Below are 20,449 nucleotides of genomic sequence, written 5' to 3'. Positions count from 1 at the left end.
AACCGTGACTACCAAAAGGGAGTTTCAATATGATGGCTAAGGGTAGACAATCAGAGATAGACAAGAATGCGGCGACGACAGGTGGTGCTGAGGTCATTGAGACTATGGTGAGTAACGTATGTCATACTTCAATTCACAATGATGATGGACATGGGAGTTTAGGCGGATGCTCAGGGGGTGATAAAGAGGATGATATGCATCATAAAGGAATGGCTACAATGGAGGTCTCTGGAGAAGGAATCTACATACAAGGAAAGAATCAATCGATAACAACTATAATGGAGGATTTTATTGATCCTAATTTTCTTAATATAGACCAAGGGATACAATAGGAAACTATGGCTCACATGGAAAGTGAAGGGGGTATTGAGGGCCAAAAAAGTTTTGGATTTTCTGTGGGCAATCCAGTCCATGAAACACAGGCCCATCAACTTTCCAAACTCAGGCAAGGGACACAAACACACAGTATATAGAAAAAATGAGCTATAGCACCAGGTAATAGTTTTGTTTCCCAACTAGATAGTTCAAGTAAAAACCGTGCTATGGATGAAGATAATTGTTTCACCTTAAAACAATTTGGTACTAAAAAGGGTAAAACTCTATTAGAGTATCATGTGGCTGTTAGTGGTGACAATGTAGAGGAGATTGAGAGGGAGGATAATAAAATTTTGGGATCGACAGAGGCTGTTTACCAACCCTGTTGAAATCAATGATTTTCTTAAGCTGGAATTCCCATGGATTGGGAACCCACATGGAATTCGTGTCCTATGTGACTTAGTCAGAAAGGAAGTTCTCGAGGTCATGTTCTTGCAAGAAACTAGACTTCATGCTAAAGTTATGGAGAAGTTGAACTTTAGAATGGATTTTGAAAATTGTTTGGCAGTGAGCAGTGAGGGAAGAAGTGGTGTGATTGCTCTTTTCTGGAAGAAGAACATTCAGGTTGATACACTAAATTTTTCTAAGTCTCATATACATGTTCAAGTTAAAGGGGAAGATGGAGAAGTGGAACCTTGGCTTCTTACTGGTCTGTATGGTCAGCCTGATGCCAATAGGCGACATGAATCATGGGCTCTTATTAGATCTCTTAAAGTGCCAAGTGATCAAGGTTGGTTACTGATGGGGGACTGAAATTCTAAGTAATAATGAAAAATATGGAGGGAGAGCCAGATCAAATAGAAAAATGAAGATTTTTAGAGATGTTGTGGAGGAGTGTGAACTGAATGATTTGGGATTTAGTGGTAATCCATTCACTTGGTGTAATAAGAGGGAGCCAAATCAATGTATTAGTGAGAGATTGGACATATTTTTTGCAAATTTGAAATGGCATTCTCTCTATCCTGTGGCAGGTGTACTTCATAGAGTAGTTGATCATTCTGATCATGTGCCTATTATATTGAAGATACAAGATGATATGAAACAAAAGACAGGGAGAAGACTATTTAGATTTGAGGCAATGTGGGTGGTGCAACAAATTGTAAAGAAGTTATTGAAGAGGCTTGGAAATGTGTTATGGGTACCAAAGAGATGAGCACTGTGATGAGGAAACTTTAGAGATGTGGACAGAAGCTGGAAGTGTCGAATAAGAGTAGTTTTGGTCATGTGTAGAAGAATTTAAATCAGGCTAAGTTGCAGCTCTAGTCACTCCATAATTCAGATCCATTGTGTCACAATAGGAAGGATCTTCGAGAAGCTAGAGCAAAGGTGCATAAGTGGTTAGAAAGAGGAGAAATTATGTGGAGGCAAAGATCAAAGGCACTGTAGTTGGCAGAAGGGGACAAAAATACCAGGTTTCACAACAAAGCAACACAAAGAAAGAAAACGAACTTGATTAAAGGTGTTAAAGATTCATAAGGGAGGTGGCAAGTGGAGGAAAGGAGAGATGCTGTAATTCTTGATTATTTTAAAACTCTCTTCAAGGCTTTTGATGAGACTGGTAATATGGAGTTCTTAGAAAGGCTTGCTGGAAGACTTGCTACAGATATGCAAGAAAGACTTGACCAGGTGTTTACAGCAGAAGAGGCTGAAGTGGCTCTGAAAGAGATGAATCCTACAAAGGCCCCAGGGCCGGATGGTATGGCCCCTTTATTCTATAAAAAATAATGGTTTGTAGTACGAAAAGATGTTTCAAATGCAGTTTTACAAGCTCTTAACAATGGTTGGTTTCCTACTAAATTAAATCACACTTATATTACTTTGATTCCCAAAAAGAAGAAGCCTGAGTTTGTTTTTTATTATAGGCCAATAAGCCTTTGTAATGTTATTTACAAGTTGGTTTCCATGATACTTGCAAACAGACTCAATTGCATCTTACCAGGATTGATTTCCCTTTCACAAGATGCTTTTATGCCTGGAAGAATGATCACTGATAATATTCTAGTTGCCTATGAGTTGATCCATTTTCTGAGGAGAAAAGGAGATGGGAAGAAATGTTTCATATCATTAAAGCTAGATATGAGTAAGACATATGATAGAATAGAGTAAGGCTTTCTTGAGAAAGTGATGATTAAGATGGGGTTTGGAGAGAAACGGTTGAGGTTGGTGATGTAGTGTGTAAAGTCAGTGTCCTTTTCAATATTGGTGAAAGGTGAGCCTAAGGGACCTTTATATCCAACTCGAGGGCTGATATAAGGGGATCATATCTCCTCATACCTCTTTCTCTTATGCACTGAGGGTTTGATCTCACTCCTTAATCAAGTTGAGAGGCACAACCAGATTGATGGGACTTTTGTTTATAAGGGATCACCAAAGCTAAACCACTTATAATTTGCAGATGATAGTGTGCTATTTTGTAGGGCCAATTTGCAGACCAACTTGAATATTCTCCATCAACTGGAGATTTATAAAAAAGCCTCTGAACAAAAAGTAAATCGAGATAAGACGTCCATGATGTTTTGCAAGAATGTTTCTACCAGTCAACAAGTGGAGATAATGCAATTTTGGGGAGTCCAACACTACCAACAGTATGACAAGTATTTGGGACTTCCACCTATGATTGGTACTTGGTAGAGGGAAATACCAAGCATTTTTTAGAACTAAAGAACAAAGTATGGAATAAACTCCAAGGTTGGAAGGAGAAGCTGTTATCTCAAGGGGGGTAAGGAAATTCTTATTAAGGCAGTAACACTTTCTATCCCAACTTACACAATGAGCTACTTTAAACTTCTTGCTTCATTATGTTCTAAGTTGGAAAGCATGATGACTAAATTTTGGTGGGTCAAAAGAAGGAATAGAATACGATAAGGTAGGTGAGTTGGAAAAATATGCGTGAATCTAAATCAAATGGAGGGATGGGTTTTAAAAAATTAAAGATTTTCAACTTGGCTCTCTTAGCAAAGCAAAGATAGAGGATTTTAAAATATGAGACTAAACTGCTACACAAAATTTTTCAGGCTAGGTATTTCCCAAATACTAGCTTCAGTGATTCTACATTAGGTGTAGCCCCTTCTTATGCTTGGAGATGCACATGGGAGGCTAAGAACAATCTGTTGCAAGGGTGCAGATGGAGAGTGGGGGATGGGAAATCAATCAATATTTGGACAGATTTTTGGCTGCCAAATCATAGACTAATGCCAACTCCAGCTATTGTAACTACAACACAGATGAATTCAACAGTAGCAACTCTTATTGATGAAAATAAAAAATGGTGGGATATTGAGAAAGTTAGAAGGATCTTACCACCTAGATAGGCAGCTGAGGTGCTCAATATGATGCTGACTTCAAATAGTAGACCAGATAGTCTTGTATGGGAGCACTAAAAGAGTGGGGCTTTTTGTGTGGAGTGCATATCGATTTTTTCAATCCCTTGGTCATGTTAGGCAGTTTGGTGAGGTTTCAAATGCTGAAGAGCAGAAGAAGGTATGTAAGAAAATATAGAAGATGAATATACCAAATAGAGTGAAAGTGTTTACTTAGAGGGTGTGCAAAAATGGACTCCCCGCACTTCAGAATTTAAGGAACAGAAAGGTACTCAAGGAGGCAAAGTGTCAATAGTGTAATGAGAAGGAGGAGGATATGAGCCATGCACTTGTTTATTGTCCCTTTATCAAGGATTGTTGGTATAACCATTTCAGTTTCTTAAAAGAAATTGATGTCAGGATGGATTTTGTTCAAATTAGATTATCTGTGTTGAGTAGAGGAAATATTGGGGAGATAGAAAAGTTGTTTTTGATGGCTTGGGGTATGTGGTATGGGAGAAACTAGAAACTTTAGTAAGATAATGTTCTTTCACTTGGTCAGCTTGTTGATCATGCATTATCATTACATCAGGAGCATAAAACTACTACAGAAGAACAAAAAAAAAAAAGGATGACAGCTCGTTGTTGTTGGCTGCCACCTCTTGCAAAGGCTCTGAAATTGAATATAGATGGAGCTCTTTTCCATGATCAATGCAGATTCAGTGTGAGGATGGTTTTAAGAGATGAACATGGGAATGTTATTTTCTCTGCTAGCAAACTAGAACATGAAGTGCAGGATCCTATGGAAATTGAACTTCTTGCTATTCTATGAGGTTTATAGATGTGCATTCCTTTAAGTATAGTTGACCTGCAAGTAGAGAGTGACTCACTTCTTGTGGTGCAGGAATTGATTAGAGATGACACCACAATATCCCTATGGGGAATCTGGCTTATGAGATCAAGAACATGATGAAAATGCTTCCTAAGCGTACTGTCCAAGTGTACTGTCCAACACAGAGGGTGTATGGCTAATGAAGCAGCCCATAATTTGGCAAGATTTGCATGGAATCTAAAGGATTTGATAATTTGGTGGGATTTTTTTTTTTTTTTTTTTTTTGATGATTGTACTTTACAAATTATTTTGTGTGATTCTATGATGTAATTGCTTTGATGATGAATAAAATAGTTTCCTTATTATAAATAAAATAAATAAAAAAATCTTTGGATAATGATATTCTTATATTTTTCTACTACTGCTTTTTTATTTAACTATTTTTTTCTTAAATTTGGATTAAGAATATCAGAACATGACATTTTTACATAATTTAGAAGAAAATAAATTCAATCAACTAACGTAATCACGTAAATTAGTTAAAAATTAATTTAATTCTATAAAAAGTAAGTCATTTCAATAATACAATTGAAGCTCTATTAGAACCTTATAAAAAGTAAAAAATTTCTTATTTCCAAGTAATGTGTGATCTCGTACACTACCTATTATTACCCTTATCATATGACCTATACTCCAAAATGAGTAATTAATTATACAATTGGAACTCAATTGGAACCTTATAAAAAACAATAATTTCTCTTTCCCAAGCAATATAGGATCTCATACATCACCTACCATTATTTTTATCATATAGGATGTGTGAGTCAATTGTTATAAAATTAAATTTATTTTAAATTAATTTACATGATTACGTTAGTTGATTGAATTTATTTTCTTTTAGATTATGCAAGAAGGTTATATTTTGATATTTTTAATCTAGATTAAAAAAAATGAAAAAAAAACTAAATAGTAAAACAATAATAAAGAAAATGCAAGGCTAATGTATCATCCTTGGTTGTTTAAGGTCCCGTTTAAATTTAGAGTTGATTTCAACTTATTTAATTATTATAATTTTTTTAAATTTAGTCATAAAATATAATTAAAATTTTATTTTTTAATATTCAGAATTATTAAAACTGAACTCAAGGATATTCGATGATGAAGACGAGGCTATTTCTAAGAGTCGAAATAGTTCTTTTTTATCATGATGATCAATATCTAACTGATTAATCTTCTTTTAAAAATTTTATACTTTCTTTTAGATGGAATAATATAATAAAATTTTTATTATATTTAATTTGATTTAATTTTTAACTTTTATTTTAACTCATTTTATCTTAACCGTTCCTCCAAAACACGAGAAGAAAAGAAATATTCTCCACGTTTAGCATAATTTTTTAAAAAATTTATTAGTACGATTAAGGAGTAATAACGAAGAATTAAAAGCACCATCCAATATTAACCCAACCGCCATGTAAACGGGACCCACCTCTATATGCGCGCTCTCGTGCACAAAAGTTGCCCAGCGACAAGGCCCAAGAGCTGATTTTTTGACTCGCTTAACTCGCCTGCTTACCCCACTCAACTCGGCCGGGTCACTCACTTCCTCATCCTCCTCCTTCAGCTACTCTGTTTTCGTCCGTCGTGCCAGCTCGTATCCCCAAAATTACTTCTCTGCCATTGCCCCCGGCAGCCGGAAACCTCACTCTCCCCATCCGCCCATGGACCCCCACGCGCCCCCAGCCGAAGGCGAGGACTTCGTCCACATCGAGAACCCTATCGCTGACGAGAACTTGAGCGAGAGCATCGTTAATGTCGAGGAGCCGCTGCCGAGAGACGATGATGCGTGTGACGGGGACGTTTCCGCAAGTAACGAAGCCGATACCTCGGAGCAGAGGAAGATACTTCCAGAGGAGCTCTCGAGAAGCGTGCTGGTTCTTTCTTGCGATTCTGCCGCCGAGGGTGGTGTCTGCGACGTCTACCTGGTTGGCACCGCTCACGTGTCTCAGGTAATTCATTGCTTGGTTCTTAGCTGGATTTTTTTTTTTTTTGTCTTTGTTTAGCGGGGGAGAGAATTCTTAATTGGTCTCTGTTTAGTTGTTGAGAAAAATCTAAATACTCTTGAGCGTTGGATAAAACTTCTAACGATTGGATCAACGCATCTGTGAAATCTTGTTAGCTTAAAACATTGCCTTCCTTCGCATTAAGATTGCTTTTTTTTTTGTTTGTTTAGAGTTTGATTGTTTTCGGCAGTTATTTATATACAAAATGTGTACGAGTGTGTAATATTACCCTTATATTGGCATGTGTACGTTTGAAAGCGGCAGAGAGGAAATAATAGTCTCGATGCCAAAAAAGATCCAAGAGATGAATAACCTGATTAGGGATATCTTTCTTTAGATTTACTCTGAAGGACTAGATGGTGTAATGGTGAAATTGGGAAAGTACAATTATCCAGTACTGACCTAACTGTACCGTGGAAGAATCAAAATGTAATTTTTGCCTTCAATTGGAGTAGAAACTTGCATATTATATTACGGAGGGGTGAGTTGTATAAATAAGATCCATGGTGGTGTTTTTACAAATATAAAGATTTGATAGCTATGCTGAGTTTTCCTTGTGTGGGTTGCAGGAATCATGCAAAGAAGTACAAGCTGTAATCAGTTTTATGAAACCACAGGTTCTTTCTCTATTAAAACTCATAAAAGCACTACATTGATGGATGGTTCATTTTGCAGGTTAGCTGCCTGCATTAGTATTGTTTTGTGGACTTGAGATATTAAAAATTTGGTTTGAAGTTGGCGTACATCTCCAAATGTGTTTGTTGACTACAGGTTGTTTTCTTAGAACTATGCTCGAGCCGTGTGGCAGTACTTACCCCTCAGAATATAAAGGTCTGTGTCTTCAATGTTTTTGCATATTTCTTGTGTAGTTTTCTAGAACTCCTTTCGTAATTGTAGATTTGACTTGCACTTGCTCTCTGATTGTCCCTGTCTCTCTCTTCATACTCCGGCCCCATACTAAGCATTGAGTAACAATATTTAGTTGCTCTTGTAATACCTTTCTCAATCATTAGGAGTGTAATCGGTCCGGTCTGGTCCGATTACGCATCGGTTACCCTCCTAAACCGGTACTTCCGGTTTTACCTGTTTCCGGTCCGGTCCAGTCCGATTTTCCGGTTTTCTTAATTCATCTATCATGCATTCTCTAGATTTTCTGAATTCATCTATCAATTAGTAGTACAATATTTAAATGTTTCAACTTTAATGACAGAAATTCCATCACATCAAAACAATTAGGACTTTCTTATATCGTTAGGATATCACAATCTTATATTCGAAAATGATTTTGGGTCCAAGAATTGCTCACATGATAGATAATGTAGAAAATATTATCTAAGGGGTTAATGTCAATAGTCACTATGATTTTATTAGATTTAATAAGAAAATAGGGTTTTATTAATTCAAATGATAAGGTTCAAATGCTACATACATGATTGAGCACGAAGATTCACACCTGCACGCCCATTAATGTATTAAAATCTTTTGTACATGGTTACAAAGTTAATTTTTTTTTATCATACCATGTTTTTTTCATACAAAAGTATGCAAATTGCAGACTTATTTTTCTTGTTCTCGTTTTTATTCCAGCTATATAATATATTAGACTATATAATAGTATTAATATAGACTATTAGTATTAGTTATATATTAGTATTAGTTATGGTGATTTAGTATAACTATATTAGTATAACTATAACTAATAATGTCCTATCTACTTATCAAAATTTAGTAATAATATTTGAGTGATTTTTTTTTTTTTTTATATATTATATATAAAACTTATATATAAAAAATATTTTGTATAATATAATTTTTGTATAAAACTTATATATAATAATATTATTATTATTATTTTTTTTCAACCGGGCCGGTCCGGTTGACCGAAAACCATGAAACCGGAACCGGACCGGTTCCGACCGGTTTGTGAAAGTAAAGAACCGGTTCCGGACCGGAAAATTGGAAAAGCCGGTTCTACGGGTCCGGTCCGGTCCAGTTTGGACCGGTTTTCCGATCCAAACTTACACCCCTATCAATCATTCTTGTGGTGCATTTTTTATATAGGTTTCTACTACTTCTGAACCAAAGTAAGTAACAAGTGGTTTTTAGTATTTTTTTTCCTTATATTTTTGGTTTTTCCATTAGTTAGAAAGAGTTTGCGTGTGTGCACATTTTATCTAATTGTGCTTGCTTGGAAATGATCACATTTGGGCTCTTTTGCCCCAATTACATTTCTATTTGTCATGTGCATATTGTTAAATCATTATATTATTGAGATTTTAAAAAAAAAATTTCAGGTGGAGTATCTCAAGAGACAGCATTGTAATTATATGTTGGCTGTTAATAATTTTGTTCAATAGTCTTTTCTTTTTCTCTGTTTTTGCTACTCGGGCAAATTTTAGGCTTCAGTATTCAGCGTCCAGGATTGTACATCTGCATGTACTAATTGTTGCTTCTTCAGGTACCAACCATGGGAGAAATGGTAGACATGTGGAAGAAAAAGCACAACATATTCGGAATACTTTACAGCTGGTTTCTTGCCAAGGCGTGTTTCTATTTCTTAATTTGCATCTCTGCTAAACATAAAAAATCTGTCACAATGTGTTTGCACTCTCTCTTTAATAGTATGTTTTGCAAATTTGCACTCTCTGCCATAATTTCTTTAATAGGATGTTTTGCAAATTTTCATTTTTTTCTCTAATCTTTTTTAATTATTCTGTAGTAGGTTGCCAGTAAGCTAGAGGTTTTCCCTGGTTCTGAGTTTCGTGTGGCATATGAAGAAGCAATGAAATATGGGGGCCGGGTGATTCTGGGGGACCGTCCCGTACAGGTAAGATATTTTTTGCTTTGGGAGTTATTGGTTGGAATTGGTCCATGGATCATCTGTCTGCTTCATCCGTCCTATACCATCCCTACCTTCCTCTTATTTTGGTGTATCTGATTATATTGACCAGACTTCCAAACTCTTACCTCATCCATTCTACCCCAGTTCTGAATTCCTGGTCCTCCCTTGGGATGAATAAATGTCTATTGCTTACTTACAAATGCTTCCGTGGTTGAATAATTGATGAATGAATTTCTGATTGTCAAGAATGTATCTAAGCTCTCTCTCTGGAAAGGATTATCTTTAATCTAATGCACTTTCACGTCAAAGCTTGTTGGCACATTCCTATTTTTTTTCTTCAAGTTAAGGACTACCTTAGTATGACTGGGAATTTTACTGAAGCAGATTACATTGCGGAGGACTTGGGCAAAAATGCCATTGTGGCATAAGATAAAACTACTCTACTCCTTACTTTTTCAAGCAGTATTTTTACCAAGCCCTGAGGATCTGAATAGAATGGTAGGTTCTGTTATATTCATTTTGTATTGACATTTGTAGTTTTCATGTATTCATATTCTATTGCAGTTTGTAGGAGTACCAAAGGATATCTACCTATATGAATCTAGTAAAGGGACATTCATTTTATGTTGCTGATTTATATATTTCTCTTTCGCATCTCCAGCTAAAGGAAATGGATGATGTTGACATGCTGACTCTTGTGATTCAAGAAATGAGCAAGGAGTTCCCTACTCTAATGGAGACCCTTGTACATGAGCGAGATCAGTTAGCATCCTTTTCCTTCATATTTATGTCATGACCTGTAGTCTTTTTATGTCAAAAGATAATATCATATCATAAGCTGTTTTTGTCTTAGTTAGACTTTATAAGACAGAACAAAGAAATCAAAATCATCTTGAAATAACTTTGTTGAAGGGGCTTCATGATAGGTGTATCCTTGGAGCTGGGTGCTTAGGTAACATATAGCTTGAGATATCATACATTTTGTTCTGAAACAAAAGATATCATGCATTTTGTTGTGCACAACTGTTGATTGGCAAATCTGCAGTTTACACTGATTCAGAAACCTCATGCCTATTATCTTTCTCCTTTTTTTCCTTTTCTCTAGGAGCTTAGCTTTTTGTTTTTTTGTTGATCCGGTATTTGTTATGGTTACAGTACTGGAAAGAGATATCATACTACAAATAGTACAAAAGAATGGTCGGAATGATTTTTTTTCCAGATAACTGGTACTATGTTCTGTTATCGGAAGTGGCTTGTTGATCTAGGATCACCTGGAATGAGGTTTGATGGGGTTGGGTAGATCTCAGGTTTGAACCTTACTGAAGTTGAAAAAAGGAATTCTGGGAGTTTGTTTCTCATAAGATGGACAAATCTTAATTTCAATTTTTTTGTCCTTTTAATAGTATTCCCCACTTCTTATCCAGTGACGGTCCAACTTAAACAGGGCATTGTGACCCTCGTCTTGATATGTCCTACCCTTCAGTTTCTTTAAAAGTTTTTGTTTTAATTGATTTTTCATGAACTGGCTACTTTCAAGACTGAAACCACGCATTTGTGCTTGTAGCCTAGTACTATTTTTTACTCGGAGCCCCAAGGGGTTGGCCTAAGTGGTGAAGACCTTGGTCTTGGGGTATCACTCCCTTCAAGGTCCAATCAACACCTCATTGGTGCAAACAATCCTTTAGGGCCCCACCCCTTGGTGAAAAGTCAGTGATTTAACCAGTTCCATGTAGGGAAACTTCAGAGGGTGCGGTGCACGGGACCGGGGTTTACTCTGTAGGGGTGAGTCTGAAGGGCCCTGCTTTGGAGAGGTTCCTTGACATTAAAAAAATAATAAAAAATAAATAATTTACTCGGTAAAAAAAAAGTAGAAAAATGAAGTCTAAGCATGAGTTATTATTTATCACCAAGCTTTTTTGTGCTGGGAGGTTCTCTTTAAAGAAAAATTAAGGTCTTTAATTTACTTATTCTACCCAACTTGTTTACTGTCTATGTTATCAATATACATCCGGTCTTATGTCAAGTTTTTTTGTTGTGTGACTAGATGAAGTCAACTACTGCTTTTCATTAATAGTGATATTCCCACCAGTTTGTGTGGGGGCATTGTGAGGAATGCTTGTATAATTGGGAGCATATGCCCGGAGTGACATTGGTTTTTTATTTATTTAATTATTTTTTCCTCACTTCACCTGTTCTCTTTTCCTTGTCATTGCTTTTGGATCCAGTTGTCACTCCAGCTAGCTGAAACCATTGGAACCATAGTTCAAAAAGCCTATAAACTAAAATTGAACCATAGTTAATTTTTTTTTATAGGTAAAAAGTAATCCCATATATGATAAAAATATGCTGCATTCCTCTGAGAGTATAGGATAAGAATCAAACTTTGAATTAACAAACAATAAAACATAATCGCTGTTTAACATCATGTGATGATTTTCATTTGGATGCACTAATGCATCTTCCTGTGGTTTGGACGATAAGTTCGTTCCTCCAGCAAGTATGCAATTGGTTGAAGGATCACTATCCATGCATAGATTATGATCGATGGACACTTCTGGCTCGAAGAAAATGTTTCGGGAAAGTGCACTTCGTGCACATCCAGTAATTAATGCCTAGAATTGATTGAGAACAGTGGACACTATTGGCTCAAAGAAAATACTTTGTGAAGGAAGACCTTGGACACATTTTCTTTTTATGCAAATATTTGCTGTATATGGTGTAATGAAACTGAGATTAGTGCTATTAGGTCTGCCTATCATACAAAACTTATAGGTTGTGAAAGGCAGTAGTGAGAGTTTCCAATCAAAAGTATCTGGATGGTGTAGAATTAGATTGGTAAAAACCATTTGTGCATGCGTTTATGGAAATACATGGCTTTGCTGCATTTGTTTTTTATTATATTAATATTCAATAAACTCTCTAAGGTCACTTCCTTTCTTTGGTGAACACTTGTGTCTCAAGGTACATGTCATCGACATTACTAAGAATTGCTAGTGAGCATAGTTCAGTTGTAGCAGTTGTTGGGAAGGGACATCTGCAAGGAATCAAGAAGAATTGGAAGCAGCCTGTTGGGGTTGGTCAATTTATTTTTTTCCTTTGAGAATTTCTTTCACATAATATATCCCTAAAATGAGTCAATATGCCTTTTGAGTTCATGTTGGATACGTTTATAGAGAGACCATTCAGTTGGTTTCCCCATTTATAGATCTTTCATGCTTGAGCTCACCATATTGTTATCTAAATTACAGTCTGTTTTGCCAAAAATGTTGTGTGCTCTCTTAGGGTCCCATTTTTCCCCTGCATGTTAGGTTTTAGGTTAATTTAGACACAGAGCTTTATACTTCTGGATTCGATATTTCATCAACTTACAAAAATATCTATCCACTTATTTTGCAGGTGAAGGATCTGATGACGATGCCTTCTCAAAAATCAGCTATATCTAGAGCGAAAATCCTCACATCTCTTGGAGTTGCAGTTGCTGGGATAGGCATAATTTCGGGCATCTATCTTATGATCAAGAAATAGTTCCACCAACCAGTGGTGCTTCCTTGCAGATATGGTTGGAAGTGGGAAATTGCCTGTGAAATGTGGAAGGCTAAAGTTTGTGGCTGGAAATAATATTCATAAATTGAAGTTCACTTTACTTCGTTAGGGTGATCTCACTCACTCTTCCATGTGATTCGGCGGGGGAAAATTGTCTTGATGACATGGCTATAGTAACTTTTTGTTTTTTTTGTTAATTTCGCAGCCCAAACTCTTCCCAAAATGTCAAGTTCTTTCTATTGTGACACGAAATAAGACGCATAATATATGCCTCCCAAGGGATCTATGCTCTTGTAAGTAATTAATTCAAGGTGTTTGGTACCTAGGAAAAAAGAAAAGAAAAAGGTGTTTGGCAACTTTGATTTTGGTTGCTTTTCAAGGAACTGATCTTATTTTCTGAATTCAGTAGATTAGTAGGTGAGTGACTGAATTAATCCTCATTGACTGTATGGGATTAGTAAGAGCCATCCTAGCTATTGGATTAGGCAAAGTTAAATTTTAGCTAATATTACATGGTTTACCTTTTGCCTATTCCATTCAAAACATATTCTCAAATTAGATTATCCATCTACTCTATATAATAATAAAATTTTATTAATTTAATATTTTTTTATTAATTTTTTATCTAATTTATTTTTATCATATTTTACAGTTCTATTAATTATATGTTAATTAATAATCATAGTATAATTACATTATTGTTTATATAACCATATTTCAATAAATACTACAAATTTTTTTATTAAATTCCCCTAAAATTTCATATGCCAAATTTGGGTAAAGCTTTTATTATTATTAATAATTAAAAGTTCCTCTTTTATTATTATTATTAGAATTAATTAGATTAAACCAATTTATCACAAGAACCTTTCGTGTTCTTGCAAATAAACAAATAAGCTAACATTTATTGGTCAGTAAAATAAATAACGCATAATCAATGAAAAAGAAACAAGCGAAATCCCAAACACAAGGACATGAGCAAATGAGTATTGGGTTGGGGTAAAATAATAATAATAAATTAAAATGACTGGGCTGGGCGGTTCTCCAAATATGTTGAATCATTTTTTTTTTTGTCAAAGGAAAAGCTTTAAGGCAGGTTTGAGGGTGGGATGAGAATTTTGTGTTTTATTTGAAAGGTTAAAATATTATATTTTAATATTATTATTATTTTGGAATTTGAAAAAATTGAATTGAGATTTGAAAAAGTTGAATTATTTATTATATTTTGTATGTAATTTGAAAATTGTGTAATAATGAGATGAGATGAGATGAAAATTTTGTGTTTTGTCTCACCCCAAAAACTTGCTTGATATTCCATTATAACAAAGATGACATACAAGGAGGAGCATTCTCCAAAGTTACAATCATATCTGAAATGAAAGAGCATCTTTTGCTAATAAGTGAGCCATAAAGTTGCAATTTCTCCTAACATAAGAAACCTCCCACTTAGCAAAATTCTTCATCCACTGTTTTGTTTTACACATAAACATATTAGCACTGCTCCAACCTTCCTTATCACCCTATAATGCATTGATTACTGGCAACGAGTCCCCCTCAATAATAATCTGTCTGAGGCCTAGATCCAAACCAAACTTAATAGCTTGAAGAGCTCCAAACGTCTCAGCTAGTAGAGGGTCTGGAAATAATTGTTTTCTTAGCCTCATGATAGCAATTATCTGTCCTTCACTGTCCCTCATAGCCATACCAATTCCAATTAGACCATGAATTTTATCAATATATCCATCCCAGTTCAACTTGAACCAATTTGAAGGAGGGGCCTTCCATTCTTCAGCTGATGTGTGTAATTGTCTAACTTTGTTGCTACTCTTAAGGTCCTTCTCAGCTAGCATGTCAAGAATGACTCTAGCCTCCTCCACAATAGAGTTAGGATGTGAAAACTCATTGTAGAAAATGAAATAGTTCCTTCTCCACCAAATCGTCCTTGCCACCACCACAAACTCTTGAAGAATCTAACTGTCCATAGAACCTGTTAGTGCTTCAAAAAGCTGCAACATAGAGGATTGAGGCAAGTAGCATTTCTGCAATCTTTTAGAACATTGACTTCATACATCCCTAGCAAACTCACACATCCATATAGCATGTATCGCATTTTCTTCTTCCATACAACATATTGGACATAATGGGTGATCAACTACTTTCTTTTTGAATAAATTAGACTGGGTAGGAAGAGCCTTCAGACTAACCCTCCACAAGAAAATCTTGTCTCCAGGTTTCACATTGAGTTACCAAATTTGCTTCCATACCTCTTTAAAATGGTTACTACTTAAAGCCTATCCCTTTTTGCCAATTCCCTTTATTTCTCCATGTGGTACGCACTCTTGACATAGAAGCAACCATCTTTTGAGCCCTGCCAAATACTTCTATCCTTGCTGTTCAGAGTACTAATTGGAGTTTTCAATATAATATTAGCTTCCCCCTGCTAAAAAATCTCCTGCACCAAATCAGACTTCCATTGCTTAGAATTAGGTTCAATCAAATCTGCCATTGTGGCTTTGCTGTCCAGCTCCATGACAGGGCTTAGCACCTTACTAGGATTAGAATGATCTAGCCATTTATCCTGCCAAATATGGATATCACTCCCAGTACCAATCCTCCAAAAAGAACCTGCTTCCACTATATGCCTAGCTGCACGAAACACACATATGATGGTTTAGAGCCCAGTTTTGCCTTCTAAAATGTGGAGCCTTTATAGTATTTGGCTTTCATCACCTTAGCTACAAGAGAATCAGGTTCTTGGATCAACCTCCAACACTACTTAGCAAGCATTGCTTTGTTAAAGCCCTCGAGATCCCTAAAACCCATGCCCCCAACAAATTTTGCCTTCTCCATCAGTTTCCATGGTACCCAATGAATTTTATGCTCTTTTTCTTGCTGCCTCCACCAAAAGCTCTGGATTACACTATTAATAGATTTCAACAAGTAGTTAGGCAGCTTAAAAACACTCTAGTGTAGGTGGGGAGAGCTTGAACCATAGCTTTTATATATATTTCCTTCCCTGCTTGAGATAACATCTTAACTCTTTGATTATTAAGTCTCATTCTAATATTATCCAAGATTCCTTTGAAGGACTTGCTTCGATTCTTGCTCACTACAAATGGCAACCTAAGATATTTTTAATATGACATGACAGTCCTCATCCTAGCAATAGATAGGATGTAATTTTGATTAACCTTGACTGTATTTCTGCTAAAAATAATAAAGGTCTTCTCAAGATTTAATCTTTGTCCTAAAGTTGTCTCATACACTCTCAAAAGACTGAACAACCTTTCCCATTCAATAGAATTAGCCTTACAAAATAAAAGGCTATTATCCGCAAAGAAAAGATGAGAGATTCTAGGCTGACCTCTTGCAATTGGAACACCATGAATCAAACCATTCTCCTCAGCCTTTCCAATCAGATTACTCAGAGTTTCAGCACACAAGATAAAAAGATAGGGTGAAAGATGATCACCTTGTCTTATACCTCTAGTTGGATGGAAAGCTTCTTGAGTATCTCCATTCACCATAATTGCATAAGAGACAAACTCAATGCACTTCATCACCATCTTCACCCATTGATTGCAGCATCCCATTTTGTATAGCACTGCTCTTAAAAAACTCCACTCAATTCTATTACAAGTCTTGCTTATGTCTAGCTTCAATGCCATGTAGCATTCCTTACCTGTCATTTCACATTTAATAGTATGCAAAGCCTCAAATATCACAATGACATTGTCAGAAATTAGTGTATTAGAAACAAAAGCTAATTGGGAAGGGGAAATTATGAGTGACAAAATTTTCTTTAATCTATTTGCCACTACTTTTGAAATAAGCTTATACATCACATTATAAAGAGAAATGAGTTTGAACTCAGTCACTTTAGTAGTGGCCTTTTTCTTGGGGATTAGTATAATGAAGGTGCTGTTGATTTCTGCTAAGCTGCCATTAGAGTTCAACACAAATAAAACTGCTTCACACACCTGTGCTCCAACTATAGCCCAATGTAAGGTTGTAAATGAACCAGTCTGTTCGATAGCCCGATCAGTTAAACTCGAATCGAACTCGACTCTTGAAAAAAAAACTTGTTCGTGAAAGCAGATATCTGCTCGATTTGTAAATGACACATACCCGACAAAACTCGACTCGACTCAACTAAGGCTCGTTAAGGCCCACTCTTTATGCTAGAGTCAACTCGTTAACTCGACTCGATTAAAATTCATTCATATATTGATAAATATATACATACATCTATGCATCTATGCATATATACATATATATAAATATATATGTATTAGCTAATAATATAAGCATACTATTTTTATAATTAAATATATAATATGCAATCTAATTACTTATGTCTATATAATAAATATACTTTATAGATATATTTTATAATTTGTATAATAATTAGTCGATAAAATTTAATAATTTCATATACTAGTATGTGAGAACCATATATGAAATAGATATATGCTATTATATTAAGTGCATGTATTAATAACATATATAGCATAAAATATATTGTTATTTTGGATAAATATCAACTAGTTAGATATTTTAATTATTTATAATTATTTTAATATTTTATAATTCAATAGAAGTTCTACTTGTTAGTTGTATAAATTCAATATTAGATATATATTATTTTTTTTTATTCGAGCTCGAGCTCAAGCTCAGTTTGGCTCAACTCGAACTTGTTTGTAGAACAAGCTCGAACTCGAGTTGAGAGTTTAGCTTATCGAGTCGAGTTTGAACAAAGAATTAAAAAAAATCTCGAGCTTGGGCTCGAGGTCGAGCTCGAGTATTTTGAGTCGAGCTGAGCTAGGCAAGCCAAAAACTGGCTCGGCTCAATTACAGCCCTAGCCCAATGTTTTCGATAAAAGGCTGCAGAGAATCCATCTGCGCCTAGAGAGTCGAGGCCATTCATTTAAAAAAGTGTATCTTCAACCTCCTGTTGTGTGTATGGTTTGATCAGCATTTCATTCTGGACAACAATTACTTGCGTCTCCAATGATCCAAGGCAGTCTGCAATATTTCTGGGTTCAGAAGAGGTAAATAATTCTTTAAAGTATTCTTGAAACAGGTTACAAATGCCCTCTTTAGAATGTACTTCTTGTTTATTGTCATCAACCAGCTTCTTTATCAAATTTGTCTTCTTCCTTTGAGATGCACACTGGTGAAAAAAATTTGTGTTTCTATCCCTCTCATTCAACCTCATTTGCTTGGCTCTTTGCTTCCATCTGATATGATCTTCTTCAAGCAATCTGTCCACATTTTTTTGCACATGCTTAATGTTCTCATTCAGATGTCCCTTATTGACCTTTTGCAGTTCTGATAATTGAGTCAACTTAGCATTAATCTCTTTTTTTTTTAATTTTCAATGTTCATCTTACTCCACTGCATCAATTTCATCTTGCACTTGTTAAGGCCTTCGTTAGTAAAACTCAATTTATTCTCAGCCATCCTGGGTTGACTCCAAGCTTCCTCCACTATCTTGTAGCACTCCTCCCTTAAAGACCAACTAGCCTCAAACCTGAATGGCTTAGCATTTATGGATTATGCAAAATGATTATGTTCCATTGTGATGTGCAAAGAACTATGGTCTAAGCTCAGTGCTGGAAGAATGTACACACTCAATCTAGGGAAGCTTCATCCCATATATTGTGCTAAAGGCTTTGTCAAGCCTATCTTTAGTGAAAGCCTCACCATATCTGCCATTAGACCAAGTATATTTGTTGCCAATGAATCCCATATCACTAAGACCACACTTATCCATAATCTCTCTAAAGGCCTCTATTTGGTTGTAAGATCTCAAAGCCCCTCCACATTTCTCTCCATAACTGAGTATTTCATTGAAATCCCCTATATATAACCACCATTTTGAGTCATTCGCTTTGATTGCTTGGAGCAGTTGCCAACTCTCCTTTCTTTTTGCAATGATAAGATTGCCATAAAATCCAATTCACTCATTTTTTCCCCTTAACCAACAGAGAAATATGATTTTGGATATAGGAACTAACCTCAACCTCAACATCATCCTTCCAAAGGAAAGCAATCCCTCCACTAAACCTTTTACAATAAATGACAAAGCTGCTTTCAAACTTCAATCTCCTTTTTATTAATTTTATCTTATTCTATTTACACTTTATTTCCATTAAAAAAACAAAATATGAGAGCTTATTTTGTACCATTAGATGCAAGTCATGAACTATCTAGGATTCACAAACCCTCAACAGTTCTAGCTAAGGCAACTCATTACTCTTGGTGGGATTGTGAAACAACAACCACCAAATCTGTACCGCTTAAGTGCACAATTTCCCTTCCCTCAGTTTTTTATTTTTTAACCATATACTTGACAGTCCTTCGTACTTGCAACTCTCTTATTTTTGGTTCAAATTTAAAACTTCAAAACATTTATCTTGACCCTTTTTTTACAGCTGACCCTCTTCTTGAACTGCTCCAAAACCTGAATCAAGTTAGTTGACTGTAGCTAAAAAGTTTAGATAAATATATCATGCCTATTTGCCTAATCCAATGCAGGCCTGTTTTATCCCATAGGCATTTAATTAATATTGAAATTACCTTCTCTGTTTCATGTATCATCGAATGGTTGTTGAAATTCTCAAACACATTTGACATTATCATTATTATTTTAATTGTGGGTTAATTATCTCCACGCTTAATTCCAATCCAACAGATTTTTACAACTTATCAGTTCAAAAACAATGTTTAAATAGCTTTAAAAGCTTTTTTTTTTTAAAATAAATTATTTATGTATTAAATACGATTGAGTAAAGAGTATTCATATTAATATTGTATTATTAATCATTCTCTCCATTGCTTCGCCTCCTTTCCTTAATTATTAACTTCAGGATGAACTCATCGTCTAATATTTAATTTTGTTTATCATTTAAATGTGTCCAAAATCAAGTCTTTATTTGGCAATTTTCTCAGAAAGTTCTACTTTTCTTTTTTCCCTGAGGCAGGAAAATTCTCTAACGATGGTAACACAAAATATATGTGGTGTTTCCGGGATCAAATGGCATTGAAAGAAACCATCGATCAGGATAGCCACAAACGTTATATGTAGCGTCCAAGCCATTATACCAAGAGGAACCTTCTTATCCCCCAGAATTGGTAATGGACGCAACTCCAAACACATCCCTTCTACATATCATATTCAAAACCAAAAAAATAAAAGAGAAAAAAACACAAAATCAATCTCCCATTCATGTTAACCATGCAGTTTAAAAGGATACGAAAGAATCAACATTCAATATCAAAGAGCAATGGAGTTTCTTTCTGGGATCAGTGTGCTCAGTGGAAGGAGAAGTCGTTTTATAAAATGGGCTCACGGCGAGAAATCAATCTCGTCCTCTGCCCCAAAACACGTCCAGTGTTTAAGCTCATCATAGCATACAAATCCCAAAAATATATTTGAAATTTATAGAACTAATACAGAGATCATTCCAAAAACAACAAAAACAAATGGTAA

General features: G+C 35.4%; 1 protein-coding gene and 2 non-coding genes across 3 annotated transcripts; 1 reads left to right on the top strand and 2 right to left on the bottom strand.

Annotated features, from left to right (window-relative positions):
* The first annotated feature begins 5,983 nt into the window (after positions 1-5,983).
* LOC109020640 (traB domain-containing protein-like) lies at positions 5,984-13,337 on the top strand. Its single transcript, XM_019003148.1, has 9 exons — positions 5,984-6,515; positions 7,139-7,186; positions 7,341-7,400; positions 9,028-9,111; positions 9,292-9,396; positions 9,796-9,909; positions 10,073-10,173; positions 12,373-12,484; positions 12,808-13,337. The coding sequence occupies exons 1-9, from the start codon at positions 6,228-6,230 to the stop codon at positions 12,934-12,936; spliced, it is 1,041 nt and encodes a 346-aa protein (XP_018858693.1). The 5' UTR covers positions 5,984-6,227; the 3' UTR covers positions 12,937-13,337.
* Positions 13,338-19,966: 6,629 nt separating this feature from the next.
* LOC118349770 lies at positions 19,967-20,093 on the bottom strand. The gene has a single exon (XR_004802688.1). It is a non-coding gene; the product is annotated as a small nucleolar RNA snoR80 (small nucleolar RNA).
* Positions 20,094-20,266: 173 nt separating this feature from the next.
* LOC118349760 lies at positions 20,267-20,373 on the bottom strand. Its single transcript, XR_004802678.1, has one exon. It is a non-coding gene; the product is annotated as a small nucleolar RNA Z152/R70/R12 (small nucleolar RNA).
* Positions 20,374-20,449: the final 76 nt, after the last annotated feature.

Source organism: Juglans regia, chromosome 10 (genome assembly GCF_001411555.2).
Source record: "Juglans regia cultivar Chandler chromosome 10, Walnut 2.0, whole genome shotgun sequence".
In the NCBI taxonomy this organism is placed as follows: Eukaryota; Viridiplantae; Streptophyta; class Magnoliopsida; order Fagales; family Juglandaceae; genus Juglans; species Juglans regia.
This window is presented reverse-complemented; position numbering and strand designations above follow the sequence as displayed.